This window comes from Sinocyclocheilus anshuiensis, unplaced genomic scaffold, assembly GCF_001515605.1.
Source record: "Sinocyclocheilus anshuiensis isolate Anshui unplaced genomic scaffold, SAMN03320099.WGS_v1.1 scaffold1114, whole genome shotgun sequence".
NCBI lineage: Eukaryota > Metazoa > Chordata > Actinopteri > Cypriniformes > Cyprinidae > Sinocyclocheilus > Sinocyclocheilus anshuiensis.
The window spans coordinates 421,833-439,513 of NW_015540838.1; the positions used below are offsets into that span (position 1 = coordinate 421,833).

The window sequence follows — 17,681 nt, forward strand, 5'->3', positions numbered from 1 at the left end:
GTCATACCCATGTCATTATACAAATTTGTGTCCTCATAAACCACCCAAACCAGTGCACACAAACACACACACACACACACACACACACACACACACACACACACACACAGCTAAAGATGAATGACAAATAAGAAGTTTAATTTTATAATGGTGGAATTTCCTCAGACTGTTACACATGGGAAAGTGAAAGACAGAGTGCTAGTGAAGCACATTAAATGTGTGCTTCCTATCAAAACCATGATGTGATACTGTGCAGATAATGCTTAAACATGTAAAACTTAACCCTGAGGAAATCCCTTGTGTATGCCGATTACTTACATAAGACTTTATTATTTTACTACAGAAGCGAAAGTCAAGTTCTGCCAGGATTTTTATTTTTTTATTTTTTATTTTTTGTCATTAGATCATTCTTACAGTGTATTCAATTAATTCATTTGCATGTAATCTCTGGGGTGCTGAGGCATTTACCGCAGGCTGTTTCTCAGGGACATTTGAGTTCATAAAGAGGGTGTTACTTGGGTGTACTATAGCTTGGTTGTTTAAAATTTGTATGAGGCTACAGTTGAAAATGAGCTGAAATAGCTAAACTGGAGCGACTACAGAAAGGCATTGAAATAGCATTAACAACCCTCTGACATACGTCCAAGTGAAACAGGACATTCACTGAGGGTGGGACTCGATTTTATAAAGTAAATAGAGTCAGTTTTAATTTAATGCACACTACTGCCTGTAAATGTTAACTGAGTAAAGTAAAATTCTAAACTGGTAACTGGATTGTTATATGTGTATATCCCACAATTCATGAATTATTGTGGCTTTGAGCATGCCACTTAACATCATTTGCTTGCGTGGGACCGTCTTTGCAATAAGTGTATTGTAGGTCACTTTGCATGGAAGCATTGGCTAAATGACAAATTAGGTAGTAATTACTGAATAAATGCAGACATATCTGTCTGTGTTCCACAGGACATGCTGAAAAACACCCCTGTGGGGCATCAGGATAGGCTGCCACTGCAGCTGGCCCTCACTGAGCTCGAGACTCTCGCCGAGAAGCTGAACGAGCAGAAACGGCTGGCCGAGCAGCTCGCTGAAATCCAACAGCTCACTCGTAGCGTCAGTGACCGTAACCTCAGTAAGGTCAGAGACCACCACACTACAAACACACACGGGACACTTCAAAGCATTACCAACCCAACAACACAATGATTTGGCTTTACAAGATAATTTGGCAAGTAGTGAGAAAGGACATGAGCTGTCAGTGTGATCAAACTGCTATTTTCCACATTTCCTCTTTCCAGAAATAGCTTTGACAAAGATGTTTCCTTGCAAGGGTGGCGGGTTGTCAGTGAAAGTTATTTTAGTAGCAGCTATTAACGACCACATTATATCAAAATGTTTGTGTTTTGTGGCTTTAATTTCATGTCTATTAGCTTTGAGGTAATCTATCTGCTTGCACAAGGGACCCCCTTCCTAAAATACTGTATAAAGGCAACTATATTTTTTAATATATGAAGGCCCTTTTTCTATACTGTGTGAAAATAGCAATTGTGAAATGATAAAGACAACATATTGTTTATATTGTCATGTACTGTCAAGCCAGAAGAAGTTATTACAAGATTATCTGTTTATTATTTACTTCATATTGAGTTAACAGAACATTTTTGTGTATTTCTTTCTAGCCACTAGAAAATAATATTTAAATATAAACTAGAAAGCAAACATTTTTCAATTGAAATTAATTTGGATTGTATTTACATACATGTTGTTTGCAAAAAGAAATGTGCTTTTATCCTGTCATACTGTATAAAATATACCGTCATTTTAATGAATGCCAAAATAAGTTTTTAAAATATTATCTGAAAATAATTTATTATCTGAAAATCATTTACTTTGTATTGAGTTAACTACATATTGTTTTGCATATTTCTTTCTACCCACTATTAATGAGATGTTAAATTATAAACCTGAAGACAAACATTTTCAATTCAAACTTGTGTGGTTTTTATATAGATAAAAATTTAAATAGAAAGCAGAATGAAAAACCAGTAATGTCAAATGTAATAAATTTTCAGTTTATTTAAAAATTTGTTTTTGCACTTTTCCCCCTCTGAAATCCTCCCACTTGTGTGACACAAGGAGTTCCCAGACGGTTTAAATGATCTTTTAGCAGATATACACACTTAAAATTAAACTCGGAGTGTCATTATAGGTAAATTAACTACAATTCGTTTAGTAATTTCAGAAGGTTCAAGATCTGATCAATAGAAGTTTCTATTGAGGAGAAAAAATAAATATGATTTCATTTTATGTTCAGTTTGTGTTTTTTTTTTTTTTTTTTTTTGAGTTTTATTTAAGCTAGACTGATTTTATATATTAATATTAGTTATAGTAATAATAATATATTAAAGGGGTGGTTGATTATGATTTCACTTTTTTAACTTTAGTTAGTGTGTGATGTTGCTGTTAGAGCATAAACAACGTCTGCAAAGTTACGACACTCAAAGTTCAATGCAAAGGGAGATATTTTCTTTTAAAGAAATCGCTGTTTAAGGACTACAAAAAAGGCTGGTAGGGACTACAACGAGCTTCTTCCCGTGTTTGTGACATCACTAACCCTGTTGTTTACATAAACCCTGCCCCCGGAACATGCAACTACCAGTAATGGTAAGGGGGCGTGACGTTTCCGGACAACGTGCACTAGGCGGTTAGCGAATCACAACACACTGGGCCTGATTGTGTATTTCTGAGGGAGGGGCTTCATAGAACCAGGAACTCAACAGACTGGTTTGACAAGAATGGAAACAGCGGTGTAGAATAAAGGTAAAATATCTGAAAATAACATGTTTTTTTTTTTTAAACGAAGCATGAACAGGTCACACTGCACCCTATAAACACAATCAAGCCTTCGAAAAAAAGCTGATCAACCACCCCTTTTAATTTAGATAATTTTAATTCATCTTGTGACCCCTAGTGGGCCCCTGCCTCCTGGTTAAGAACCACTGCACTAGAGCGTTCCCACTTCCCTCAGCAGCTGCAATGCACACATACAGTATATCTCACCTTCATATGCAAATAACCAGTTTTTGAATCCCCAAATGTTACATCACTCTTACCTCTGTAGATTTGTTCAACTGCGCAAGTGTTTCATTCAAGGATGTTAGAGTTAGGAATTAAATTAAGATGATGAAGATCAATTAAAAGACATTACTTCAAAGTCAAGAGTCTAAACTGAAGAGCACAGACATACAGGTGATGCAAGTATTCTCTCATGGTGTGGATGTATTCATTTACTTTGTAAAACTGTATTTTTTTATAACAGCAACTGAACTCGGATCAGAAGCAGTTGATTCTGTCTGAGACACTGATTGAGACCGTCTATGGCGAGAAGGGTCAAGTCCTCAAGTCTAAGGAGCGCAAAGTCTTCCTCCTGAATGACATGCTCGTCTGTGCAAACATCAATGTGAAGTAAGCAGTCCTCTTCACACATGCACATCACAACTCTTTAACTTAAACTCAAGGTTTAAGCTCATTGCATTATAATTAATGAAGTTGTTCACCCAAAAATTACATTTTGGCATCATTTACTCACCCTCATTCAAACCTTTTTGAGTTTAACAAAATGTTCATGCTGCTTTTATGTAATGAAAGTACCTGGTGACCTAGAGCTGTCAAGCTTAGAAAATGATGACAAAAGGCACAATAAAAGTAGTTAATGTGACTCATATCCTATATTCCAAGTCATCTAAAGCCGTCTGATTGCTTTGTGTTGAGGAAAAGACAAATTGAAGTTGTTTTTCACTGATAATGTCCTCCTCTGACACATCTTTCAAATTTCATTCATGTTCATATCCAGCGTGTCAAAACATGTCACATCAGGTTTGACATAATTTCATGTCATTGGTTCTCTGTTGGTTTCTTAACAGATTTCAAATGGCAGATTTAAATATGTACATATGCGTGCTTATGTGCGTTTAAATTGCACAAATGAGGTTTGGTGGGGCGAGAGAGAATTTTCTGTGAATAATCTTAAATTAAATGCTGTCATATGGCTTCAGATGACTTGTTATATATAGTGCATGAGTCATATGATCTACTTTTATGATACTTTAATGTCATCTTTGGGGGTCACCATTTACTTTCATTGTATGGAAAAGAGCAGCGCAAACATCCTGCCTAAACTTTCCTTTTGTGTTTAACAGAAGAATGAAAGTCATAAGAGTTTGGAATGATATGAGTGTGAGTAAATGATGACAGACCATTCATTTCTGGTTTAATTAGTATTAAGTAATAAATGAATACAGTTAACTGCAGAAAATTAGAATTCAGTTACTTGCTCATAATTTATGAATTAAGGCCATCTCCATTTTAACTCCCTCTCAACTGACACATAGATACACCGAAACGGGCATTGATAACATCTTTGAGGAGCCAAGGTAACATTCTCACATCTGCCAGGTTTTTTCATTAATGACCACTGGGTCATGCTGTTTTCAAAGACTTCGGATCAGAATGATTTTACACTGTCTTCAAAGTTCTGCTACATTCTTCAGTCTCATCGAACCTTTCTCAATGCAGATCATGCATAACAGAGGAATACATGAATAATAATTTCCTGAAATCACAGTAGGGGGTGTGAGACTCTCTGGGAATTTTTCTGATCACAAAGTTCTAATTGCCTGTCTGATTCCTGGATCTCCGTAACTATCGTTCAGACGTTGTCTGATCATGTATTATTTGTAATTGTGAGTTAGACTTTGTTGTGCAATCTTAAAGTAATTCTTTTGTGTTTAATCAGGGGCCCTCCAGATATCAGCAGCCTAGTCCCTATCGGTCCAAAATACGCAGTTAAGTGGAGTGCCCCCCTGCTGCAAGTGCAAGTGGTGGAGGTGGGCCAGGAGACCCCCCAGCGTAAAGACAGCATCTACCAGCAGAGTGGAAGCAAGCGCCTGAGCTCCACCAACTCTCAAGGTTGGCATTTTTAAAGAGCACTCCTTTCATGTGGTTAGAGGAGCATGGGAAAAATAATGAAATAATGAACTTGGTTTTTTGATGTAGTTGGTGGTAAAGCTGGATCATATAGAATAGAAAAAAATTTTTAAATTGTAAATTATATTTTCAAATATTACTGTTTTTCTTGTATTTTTAAATAAATTCAGCCTTATATATATATATATATATATATATACACACACACACACACACACACACACACATTTTAATATTTTAAAGATTAAATTCTTAATATTTTATATAATTTTATTTCCATTTTAAAAATCAAAAGGATTCATCATTGCATTACTTTTAAGAAATGTTATTTATATTAATAATAGTATTATTTTTACCTACATGTTGTAATATAATCAACCTATCAGAATTGACACTGAATGCTTCTTGGTTCAAGTTGAACATGATTGGATGTGGTGGCTCAAACTAATGATTTTTTCTGTGTTTCATTAAAAGAACTGGCTCATAAGAATCATTTATGAATTGTAAAAGAATGGAAATTAATTAACTGGAGTACACTAGTTCCATTATTTGTATTATAGTGGAGCAGGAAACACTTTCATATAGTATTAATATTCAATGTCCTTATAAATTATTGCATGGATTTTTACTGTTCTCTAACACTGGTAAACACAAGAAATTCCAATTTCCCCACAGTTATGACAGCTTTACCTTTAACAAATCACTGTCTCTGAGCTAATATCAGTGTGCAGTCCTCCTGCTGCATTCATCTTGGGTTTCCTCAGGGCTCAATGTTAAACCCAGCTCATACTCTCCAGCAGGGGAAATATACACTAACAGTCAGAGGACACAACAGAGGGTCTAATTCCAGGATAAGATGAACCAAAAGTCCTTGGGTTACTTTTTCCCTTCTTTTCTTACATCAGAAATTTCAACCTCTTCTCAACATCTTTCCAGCTGTGTTTGAGCTTTCAGCCTGATGCAAATACTGCACAGAATTACAATGTTAGTTGAGCGCAGCCGTTCCATTGCAAGAGTTTGCTGGGGGCATATCATTTCAGTCCCAAAAGATTTAATGTGAATATAATTACTGATTATCATGGAAATGTTATTTGTTCAGGAAAGCTGTTTCTGGGACCACCACGGCTGTATCAGGATCTGCAGGAGTTACAGCATGATCTTTCTGTGGTGGAGGAAGTCACATTGTTGGTGGGCACCCTGCAGGGATCGTACCAGGTAAAATCCTTAATCATCCGCAGCGTTGCACACCTGATCAATATCCGACTGCCAGTGAATAATTCCATCCCTAATTTCCTATTAGGGATGAGCAAAACTATGTATTTTCATAGTCGAATAGTCTGAACAACTAGGGATAATTCATCCAAAAATATCCAAAAATAATGATGAGGTTTTCATTTAATCGCCCATGTTATGCATATCATGTGTGAAACACAAAAAAAGATGTGAGAAAAGAGCAACAAAATACTTTTCTCAAAAAAGTAGTCGAATAGTCTGAACAACTAGGGATAATTCATCCAAAAATGAAAAATTCTGTTTTCATTTAATCGCCCATGTTATGCATATCATGTGTGAAACACAAAAAAAGATGTGAGAAAAGAGCAACAAAATACTTTTCTCAAAAAAGTCAATTTAAAAGTAAACAGAATTTCATTTTTAGGTGAACTATCCATTTAAGGAAGCCCTTAGGCTGCTTGAGAGATGTTTCCACCAGACACCATGCAGATGTTGCTGAAGGACTGTTCAAATAGAGGCATAGTTACAAAAAAAGCATTGTTTGAATCATGACATGAGAGTATATTTCATAAATAATAATTTATAGTTTCAGATTTGTATTTATAATTTCAGAATTTCATTCATTTTGTATTTAAAACATTCATTTTGTGACAATTTCTGCAGATGTTTATTTTGACTAGCTTTGCTAGTATAGGATAGGATCAGTCATAGCCCTGCTTTCATTAACAAAAAATTTAATATTTAACATTTGACATTATTAAATATAAGTCCACTCTGACCAAGATCCAAGTGTTGCTGGCAGCTATTTTAAATATATACGCTAAACATCTGCAACCTTTTATTGCACAAATCTTGTTCACACAAAAAATGGATTATGCATACTAACAGAAACATTGCTCACAGCAGGCAATTTGAAGTCCGACAGTAATTGTCTTGAAATGTGTTGTTGAAGACAGTGGATTTGTAACAAAAGCTCTGCTATGATGGCTGTAGCAGCGGCGCTTTCAAGGGGATGAATTTTGAGATGCAACTTCTCTGAGAGAGTTTACCGCGCTGACAGTTTAGCAGCACGCTGTCAGCATGCTAACACTCTCCACATGAACTTTCCTCTGTAAATCCATTCCTTTTACAGCACACCTGCTAAAAATATTGAAACCAAAACAAAAAATTTGGAGAAAAGCTGGTCAACCTCACTGATCGATTAGTCAACCAATTTGTAGTCTCTGTAGTGTGCAACAGTCAACTGCATTCGTTTTCTCCATGGGGAAATTGATTCTTAACAACAATAGGTGAACAGTCTTGTACTGTTGTCTTTTTGTCCGATTTTCAGATACTTTTTTACTTCAAATCAAAGTTTGTGATGTTGTGTTTCACCTCATAGCTGGTGGGTTTGGTTCATGGCTTATAATGCTTTAACAAGGCCTTTTTAACATCCCTGTGGAAAAATGAGTGGAAAAAATACTTCCGGAACCAGTGTTGCTGAAAAACCGGGCAGGCACTAATGCACTCTATTGTGTCACTTTCTCGCTCTTTAACCTCTCCTTGCGCTAATTATGTTGCAAATGTCAAAAAGCGGGGTGCTAAGTGTGGTAACCGGTTCTTAGTCAGTCTGACAGCTGTCTCCTGTAAATGTGACTGTGTACGTGTACAGAATCTCAACACTACGGTGGGGCAGGACTGGTGCATGGCTCTTCAGAGGCTCATCCGCATCAAAGAGGATGAGATCCAGTGTGCCAACAAGTGTCGTCTACGGCTGATGATTCCTGGGAAGCCTGACAAGTGAGTGCCGACTACCCACTAATGCCAGTGGGCACAGGTTACACAAAATAGAGCTGTGCATTGAATTCCCCTCAAATGTGGGTGGATGTGACAGTTACACTGACTGAAACATATTCATCCATTTCATCACACTTGTACCAGAAGGATTTAGATTTCTTGGATTTGTCTTGGACAGGCTCAGTCCCCAGAGCCACAAGACTTTTGCTGATCTGTTGGAGGTTTAAACACAGGCTGAACAGCTTTTAAGATTCAAGCTTTTCTTAAAATCTAATGGACCATTATGGTTTAAGGCAGGGGTCTTCAACCTTTTTCAGGCCAAAGACCCCCTTGGTGGATAATGAGACCGAGCACGGACACCCTGTTACATACAGCCTTTAAAATGTTTTATTATTATTATTACTATTAACATTGATAATAAGTATTTTGAGCACCAAATCAGCATATTAGAGTGATTTCTGAAGAATCATGGGACACTGAAGGCTGGAGTAATGGCTGATGAAAATTCAGCTTTGTCATCACAGGAATGAATTACATTTTAAAATATATTACAATAGAAAAGTTATGTTAAATTACAATAATATGTCAGTTTTATAGTTTTTACTGAATTTTTATTTAAATAAATGCAGCATATTCATTATTTTAACATTTACTTTATACACTGTAGAGTGGGAAGCACAATAAAAGCTTTTGTTGAAATCAACTCATTATTGTTTAGTGCATGTTTTTCTTTTTTCAAAATAATTATTTTGAGATCAAACAGTAATTGCCAGACCCCCTGCCGTACCACTGTGGACCCCCTGTTGAAGACCCTTGTATTAAGCTGAATTGTGTTTTTTGTTGTTGCCATGTACTTTTTTCCTTTTAGCAGGCACAAATTCTTTTGACTCTTGGCACAAATAGAGCTGTACATACTTATTTTAGTCATGCGTGGAACTGAAAGAGGCTTTGTTTCACTTGGATTTTGATTGTGTTGAATCCCTCTAGGATTTTCACATTTTGTGAATGTGTGTGTGTGTGTGTGCATACATCCCTTGACAGGTCTGGCCGTCCAGTCAGTTTCACAGTGGTCTTCAGTACGCCCAGTCCAATTAGCAAAATCTCCTGGGTCAATCGCCTGCATCTGGCCAAAATTGCCCTGAGTAAGTGTGGCATCTCTGGCTTGAGTAACATATTGTTGACATGAATCTTTCACTTATTATTTTCATGGATTCATTTTCTTGTGTGTAAAAAGCTTTGAGTTTAAGTATTGCGCCTCTGGCTAAGCTTATTACCGTTTGTGTAGGAAATGAAAACTTGCCTGGCTGGGTGTGTGTAGAGGATGATGAAAAGACTAAGCCTCCATTCTGGTGCCCGTTACTGGCCTGCCAATTGCCTGTGTTTACCCCAAAAATGCAAGATCTGAAGGTAAGTGATAGCCAACCAACCAATTTGTATTTGTGTAAACTTAAGAAAGAACACTATTCAGCTACACACAGAAGTCATTTTGTCGTTTTTTATGTTTTACCAAAAACAACTGAAAAATGAAAGTTCTCTTGTCATTATAAGTGAATTGTGAGTGGTTAAATGTAAGCCTGACTTGTTGTGCAGAAACATTTGTATTAAATTAGCAAAATGGAAGCATATTCACTAATAGTCTCAGACTTGTGATCCCCACTTGATGTGTTATACTTTAGCTTTTATGAAACTCTTGAAACTGACTTGTCAGTGTACCAGCAGAGGCCATTTAGTGCTGCAAAATAAATCGCCTCCTGTGGTAAATTGAGAAGTTAGTTTCAAGAGTTTCATACGAGCTATTTGTATTTGTGGAAATTTAAGAAAGAACACTATTCAGAAACACACAGAAGTCATTTTATGTTGTTTTTTTATGCGTTTTACAAAAACAACTCAAAAATGAAAGTTCTGTTATCATTGTAAGTGAATCGCGAGTGGTTAAATGTAAGCCTGACTTTTTGTGTTCTACCTGTAGGAAAGAAAAACTACAAATGAGATCGGGTGTGTGTTCACGGTGTGTGTGTGTGTGTGTGTGTGCACTTGGATGGGTGAAATGCAGAGTACAAATTCCAAGTATGGGACACCATACTTGGCCACATGTCACTTCACTTTTTTTTTTTCAGAGCAACCTCTAAGTGCAGTGTTTTTCCTAGAGCTGCAGGAAAAACTTTTCCTTTGGGTAGTCAGTGTTTGATCTCAGACAAGGCAGATTGTACTCCGATTTAGATTCAGACATTCATTGGTATGCATGTGGTAGACTATCATTCACTGCTTGCTTGGCCAAAATGCTAAGCTTTTTTCTGCTCTATCAGTACTGCAAAACATGGTGGATTGGCAATCTTTCTGTCATAGTATTTGCAGTCAGACATGGTGTCTGAATCACAAACACATGTTGCCTTACATTTGCATTTAGCTTTGATCTTCTATTTTGTACGGCATTGCTGTTTTACACCTCCAGGTCGGTGTGCAGCTTCAAACATCTGGTCAGTACTTTCGATCCACAGGACTTCACAGTTTTATTCAAGACCTTCTGCTGGTCCAATTTTGATTATATTTATTAGCAATAGTTCTGTTCTCCCATTGGATTTCATTGCGTTACTGTTATGATTTGTCATTGAATTACAGTTTTGTTGAGATTAGTATCTCATATTCATTCTCAATGAGTGGCTCGTTGATTTCTGTAGTGTATTCAATGTTGTTTTTGCAGGTTCTGTTAATTTGTCACTCAGATACTGTTATCTAGCTGGTTAACAGATGAGGTTTTGCCAAAATTGCAATAATGACTTGTGATAGTCATGAAAGCATCAGTAAGGATATGCTGTAAGCTCCAAACCATGTTGTTCAGATGTCACCGTTTTCCAGGAAAAATGTGTTTATAAATGTATGGATTTACAGTATAGCTGTATAAGTTTCAATTATAATTTTCTGTATTTTCTTTTTGTAATGAAGAAAAATGGTTGTAAACAAAACCAATAGCTCAAATGTAATATAGTCCAATATGTTTTACCAACACACATCAGTATAGTTTATGACCACGTTGTTTCATTGTCCACAAACGTTCTGGTTCATTAGCTCTGTTTTCCTGACAACTGTGAAATGATTTTTTGTGTGGTCTTCCCAAATCCCTAATATCCCATAGCAAGTGTATTTCATAGGAAGCAATATGACAAATGCTTCACAACTCATTTGCTGCCGGTGTGTTCACTTTATTATTCTCAAAATGTGATGCATTCACCCTTTAATGATTGCTTTCCATACCGCTATCAACTCTGGATGAGTGGCTGATGCGTCTTCTGGATGCTTTGGTCGCTCTTACAGCTACAAACCTCACATGCTCATCTGATCCAGATCCTGCATCTAATGTTTTTGATGTCTCTTGTCGGTGGATGTTCTTTTTGCCTGGGATGTGTAGTACTTTGAAGTCATACGGTTGCAGCCTTAGGACCCATTGTTCAGAGCTGGCAGAAGGTTTAGATTAAGGACTAAATATAGTCCCTATAGTATTTTAGTCTGTGATCAAATCAAACTTTCTCCCAAAAGCTAAGGCTTCACTATCTGTATGCCTATATTTGCATTCAGTCTGCCTGCGATTCACCGAGCATGTATACATATTTCCTCTTTGGTACTGAACAAACACCCGTCTTAACCTACGGAATGTGCATCTGCTTTTATCTGCATTCTGTCATCATCCTTTTTGAAGTATACTCCAGTGCCAGCCTTGCCCAAAATGAGTTTGAATATGTTGCTTTACTGTAGCTCACAAGTCCCAAGAAGAAATGTCTTCATAGAAAAGATTGATTCGCGGCTTTTGAGAATCGATATCGAAGCGACGTCATTTTAAAAAACGATGAATCGGAAAATCGATTTTTTTTGCCCAGCCCTATTGATTTGATTCTTTGCTTTGTTGACAAAACTTCCATGAAGTTCAATATACTTGCTTACCTGAAAATATACTTGGATTTGAAGTTTAGTAATGAAGCATTCCCATTAAAGCTGCAGTGAAACTAAAGTAGCAACAGATCTTTTCTTCCATATTGTGCAGATATCCGAGTGTAGCAGACTATTAAAAAAGAAACCAATGCAGAGCGTTTTTTAGAAATATGTATGTATATATACACACACCTACAGGTCAAAAGTTTGGAATCATTAAGATTTTGAAAGACGTGCTCACCAAGGCTGCATTTATTTAATAAAAAATAAAACAAGAACTTGTAAAATTTTATTACAATTTAAAATGACAGATGTCTATTTAAATATATTTTCAAATGTAATTTATTCCTGTGATGGTAAAGCTGAATTTCAGTGTCACATGATCCTTCAGAAATCATTCTAATATGCTTACTTCCTGCTTAAGAAACATTACTCATTGTTATCATCAATGTTGTCTTTTAAGACCTCCAAATACAAAATTCTAAATACAAAAATGTTGTAAACATGGCATCTACCATCAGAGGCTAACTGGACAATGCTAACAAACCCTGACCCCTTGCTTGCACAGCTTTCTCCTAGTGCATGACAGGCAAAGCCGTGAGCAAGCCAATTAAATCAGTGTAGAAAAATGGAGATCCTTATTTTCCAAGAAAAGTCCAAATTGGAACAAAGTGAATCACTTGTCTTCTTCAAAAGGGAAGCTTCTAAATACTATATGAATGGAAGCATGTGTTTATATTTTTGTACATAAACAAATGTATGTTTGTGACTGAGTAGATCTAAAGAGGTTCCTAAATATAACTTGCGTGACTTATGTAGGAGAAACTTTTTTGTGGGAAATGTTAGATGGTTTAAAGAGTGGGGGGAAAATACCTTCATTACTGCAGATTAAAGCGAGGCAGATCTGTGCCTGCTAGAGAAGATGCAGGAATAGACAAGCGGATTCTTATGTGATGTGAAGTTGAGTCTGTGTGCAGGAGGAACACCCATGAGACAAATGTGGCTGTCTAAAATCGGTTTTCCCACATAACCCATCTCCACCCCATATTATCAGAATGCAAAAAATAATGAGTTTGAGAAGCATAAAGAAGGATTGAGGACACTAAAAATTGTCAGGTCATTAAGATGTCTTTCTAAAATGCTACAGTAAGATACAGCGGCGCAAAAGCCTGACACAGAACCTTGTATAAATAATTCCAGTAGGCTAATTCATGTACATATTAAATATTCTGCCTGTTTTTTCCATGGAGGGGAAAATGTGAATAAAAGCCGTGGCCCCAGTAGATTGCTTAAGATGAAAAGGGGCTCCATTCCCACTGTGCATATCCAGGAAGAGTGAGTTTGCAGCAAGTTTTGCACAGCAGAGTGCTGAGCATCAGGCTCACAGCAGGAGAGGGACAGTGGCAGCCTGCGATTCCCACGCAAGATCCTCCTCAAACACAATAAGGACCGTTTCATCTAAACAGGTCATCCTCTTACCATGAAACTGTGCTATAGGCTAATGTGTCATGACAATGTAATGGGTTCTCATTACATTACAGATAAAAGCCATCTATAGTAGTCCCCCAATTTTGTATAATGTGAATGATATTTTGGTCAACAATTTGCAACAAACCTGTACGAACATCAAAAAAGTAGACCTTTTTTCATAAATGTCCTGGTCATTATTTACATGTTATTAGAAAAATTGGGAACTGGAGCTTTCAAAGTTCAAAAAGCGTCATGTACTAGTACATCAAGTACTAGTGCTGCAAATAACTTGGGGTGAGGTATTACTTTAATAGAAAACCAGAAAGAAGTTAGATTTATCTGTATTTTGTCATGTCACACTTAATTGGTTATGAAATTGACTGGATGGATTTTGACATGATTATACATTCATAATTATGCGCCATTATGTTGAAAACAAAACTCTTAAAACCTTAGTTGTATACTTCTCGTGAGCTGTAATTACAAGCTGCTGTAGTTAATCTGAAGTTACGACAGTATGTGCTGAATGATGTGCTGAATTGCTGTGGTAAACAGTGTACTCTTAATTAAGATTAACACAGTGTCAGCAGGGGTGGGTTTGTCACCAGACATGTGGGCCCTGATGATTAAACCTGGAATAATAGCTTGTCTGGCTTGTGCATAAATTATATGTGAATGGCAATGGGTGTTTAATAACCTTATGTCTGTGTAATTTGAGCCAAAACACCCTGCAGTCAATTAACTTCGTTTACATCTCTTTCCAAGCAAGTGTTGGCTGTGGTCACCAGCTCTTTTATATGTGCACTAACTCAGCATGTATCAGAGCTGCCACAGCTGCCAAAACATGGACAACAAAATGTGTAAAATTAAGAGAGTCAATGTGTCCCATGCCTTTCATGGGAAAATAAATCTGAAATGCAATCGCTTTTCTATGTCTTTCTGAAACAGGAAAATCAAAAGATGTGCATCATATTTATCATGCCCCATTTAAAGCCTTCAATCCAAAATAAATAAATAAAAGTGTAAAGGTCTGTGAGTGACACTATGCCATTTTGATTAATATCAAATATTCCTGTAGTCAAGAGCAGGCTACTCTTAATGCTTGCCTTGAAATCGAGCCTCAAGATGCTTACTTTGAGGGTAAATGGAATAATATCCTGCCTTTTTGTTGATCGACTCAAAATTTTTGCTGATCACTTGTTAGTGTGCAGAATAAAACTGCAGTTGCACTACAATGGTCCACTGTACTTATCTGCATCCTACATTGCAGAAGCAGAATTATAGTGTTAGACATACAAAGAGACGGTAAAACTGCATATCTGTCAGAAAACAGAAATAACACAAAAAAGTGTGTGTATACGAACATACATTTTGTGAAATGTTATTATAATGTAAAATAATTGATTCTTTTTGAATATATTTAAAAAATGTATTTTTTTTGTGTAATGGCAATACTGAATTTTCAGCAGCTATATAACATTCTAATATGCTGATTTGATGCTCAAGAAACATTTCTTATTATAATTTTAGAAAAAATAAAGTTTTTAACACTTAACAGTTTTATTGAAACCATTTTAGACTACCATTTATAAGTTTGGGATAAATACGTTTTAAAAAGAAAAGAAAAAAATATGTAATACTTTTATTCAGCAATTAAGTTGGTCAAAAGTGACAGTAAAGATGTTTATACTGTTATGAATATACTTTTTTTTTCTTATTAAAGAATCCTGAAAAAAACAAAACAAATGTATCACTGTATTTGCAAAAATATTAATCGGCAGTTTTCAACATTGTTAATAATTAGAAATATTTCTTGGGCAACAAATCAGCATATTTGAATGAAGGATGATGTGAAGACTGGAATAATGGCTGCTGAAAATTCAGCTTTGCCATCACAGGAATAAATTACATTTTAAAATATAAGAGACTTCCTTCAAAAACATTAAAAAAAATCGTAATGTAGCATGTGTATATAGCAATTTAAAATAATTTTTATTTTTGTGTGTGTGTTGTAATATTCAACTAATTTACAGAGCCGCATTTTTTAATGTTGATTTCCAAAAGTGATCTCTTCATCTTGTTTTTTGCAGTTGCAGGCTGGCCTGTATAACCCGGTCCACTGTTCTCTTCTTGGTTTTTCTGCAGCTAGCACATCCTTGCCTCAGGGCTACCTCTGGGTAGGTACACTTTGCACAATGAGAACATCTTTTCTTCTTTATAAATCATCACTGCACTGGTGCAGGAAATTGTAATATCTCTGTATATGTCTGATGGTGCACTTCCCTCACCTCACCTCTGATGCACGATTGAAACAAATCATCCACAGACATTTGAATAGTCCACCTCTAACCAGGGCTGTCATCAGGCCAGTACAACTGAGGACATCCTGAGCTCCTTACTTAAACTTACTGATAATATGCCAATTTCCCAGACCTCCAGTATCACACTAAGTAGTTGTTTAGCAGATGTTATTTTATCCACATAGAGTATACTTGCTCAAAGGCACAATGGAAATAGCTCATGGGTTTGAACCTCTAGTCTTTTAAGTACTACACCACATTAAATATAATTTGCCTCAGCACAGTATTCAGTTTATATTTAAGCAATATTTCATAAGCAAGGGTGATGTTGTTCTGAATACTCATTACACTTTACAGTGCAAGTAAAATTAATTAGATATTACGCATAACTTGTATTTTTACAGCACTATGTTGTAATTGTTTCCCATCGGGTAATCAAAAGTTCTACACATACTTGCAGTCTTTACGCCCATTTGAATACTTGGGCCAAATTCAGGAAATACAGCATGTAAGTAGACAAGTGGTTAAGCGCAAAAGACTGCAAGTGTAGGTATTATTTAGGAGAGGCCCATTATCACTTGTTTTATTCCTGAATGAATGGGTTGAATGAATGATTCAATGACTCATTCATACTTGTCGCCACTTGCTGGCTTAACAATGTAACATTCAGAAGGAAGCACTTAAAAATGTAGACAAACTGTGAAAAGTCCCAATTTGTTTGGAGGATTTTAACTAACTTGTATAATTTCCAACATAAAAGTTTCCAGGCCATGAACCAGTTCTAAATTCTGACTGAATCACAACTCCTACATTGAAATGTACTTTTCTGTGATATTTTTCTTTCGGCTTACAGAGATTTTCCACCTGAAGTAAGTGATGTTAGCAGGAGCTCCTAAAAAAAAAAACACTGTTAGAATAGTTTGATCGAGGTTTAAAAGAAAGAGGGAAGCAGGATTAAAAGTTTCTCGAAAGGCAGCTCTAGAAACAAACATCAAGTATTCCACATCAAAAGCCATTCTATAAATCATTTATCTCATGGCTGTGCTTCCACATTTTCCCCCATCTTTTTTGCTTGCAGCCTCTCAGAGGGCCATGTCAGTGAGTTCAGGCACTGGATGCCCTCCTTCTCATGTTTGTTTTCTTTTGTTCCATCTATTTTGCACAGGTGGCTAGTGGGGGTGACGACTCCCATGGGCAGGTGGAGATTTTCTCCCTTAACAGACCCACGCCACGCTCCGTTAAGAGTTTCTCTCTAGCTTCCCCAGTGCTTTGTCTGGAGTATATCACAGAGCCCAGCACTGATGAAGAACTGGAAACACAAACCTCTGAAGTTCTTTCCAAGATCGGCAACACCATCTGTGTAGGATTATTGGATGGCAAGTAAGTCTGAATACATATCTGTATTGGTCTGGAATAATTTGAGTCATTACATTGCAAATTTTATGCAGTCAGCCAGTACTAATTTGCTTCTTTCCCAGAGAAAAGCTCTTGATACTTTGTGTGTGTGTGTGTTTCTCAAGCATCCTGGTTTATGGAAGCGTGGACACTGCTGCTCAGTGTCTGCTAACATTTTGTAACCCCGAGGGCTGCCCAGTTCTGTGCCTAAAACACTCTGCCAACTTTCTCTTCGCTGGACTAAGTAATGGAAAAGTCGCAGTTTATAACCGAAAGGGTGGAGGTAGAATAATTTCAGTGCAACTTTTAGTGTAAATATCGATTAAAAAGGGATGGTTCACTCAGAAATGAAAATTCAGTCATCATTTCACTCTTCTGTTGTTCCAAAACATGACTTTCTTTTTTCTGTGGAACATAAAAGAAGATAAATGGTCACCAAAACTGTTTGGTTACCAACATTCGTCCACAGATTCCACAGAATAAAGTCAAGCAGCTTTTGGGCATGAGGGAGAGTAAACAATGACAGAATTTTCATTTTGGGGTAAACTATACCTTTTATTAATTCTACAATATTACATTTAATAAATTCATTTTTTT

The 17,681-nt window shown here is 36.5% G+C and overlaps 1 protein-coding gene across 1 annotated transcript in view; it reads left to right on the plus strand.

Moving 5' to 3' along the window:
- Positions 1–17,681, plus strand: part of LOC107687400 (rho guanine nucleotide exchange factor 10-like protein) — a 43,806-nt gene that overhangs the window by 22,214 nt on the left and 3,911 nt on the right. Inside the window, exons 16-25 of the mRNA XM_016484717.1 lie at positions 967–1,137; positions 3,320–3,465; positions 4,796–4,968; positions 6,086–6,201; positions 7,871–7,998; positions 9,037–9,137; positions 9,281–9,402; positions 15,480–15,566; positions 16,855–17,069; positions 17,210–17,367. Of these exons, the coding sequence (XP_016340203.1) occupies positions 967–1,137; positions 3,320–3,465; positions 4,796–4,968; positions 6,086–6,201; positions 7,871–7,998; positions 9,037–9,137; positions 9,281–9,402; positions 15,480–15,566; positions 16,855–17,069; positions 17,210–17,367 (1,417 nt within the window). The remainder of the gene's footprint in view (positions 1–966; positions 1,138–3,319; positions 3,466–4,795; positions 4,969–6,085; positions 6,202–7,870; positions 7,999–9,036; positions 9,138–9,280; positions 9,403–15,479; positions 15,567–16,854; positions 17,070–17,209; positions 17,368–17,681) is intronic.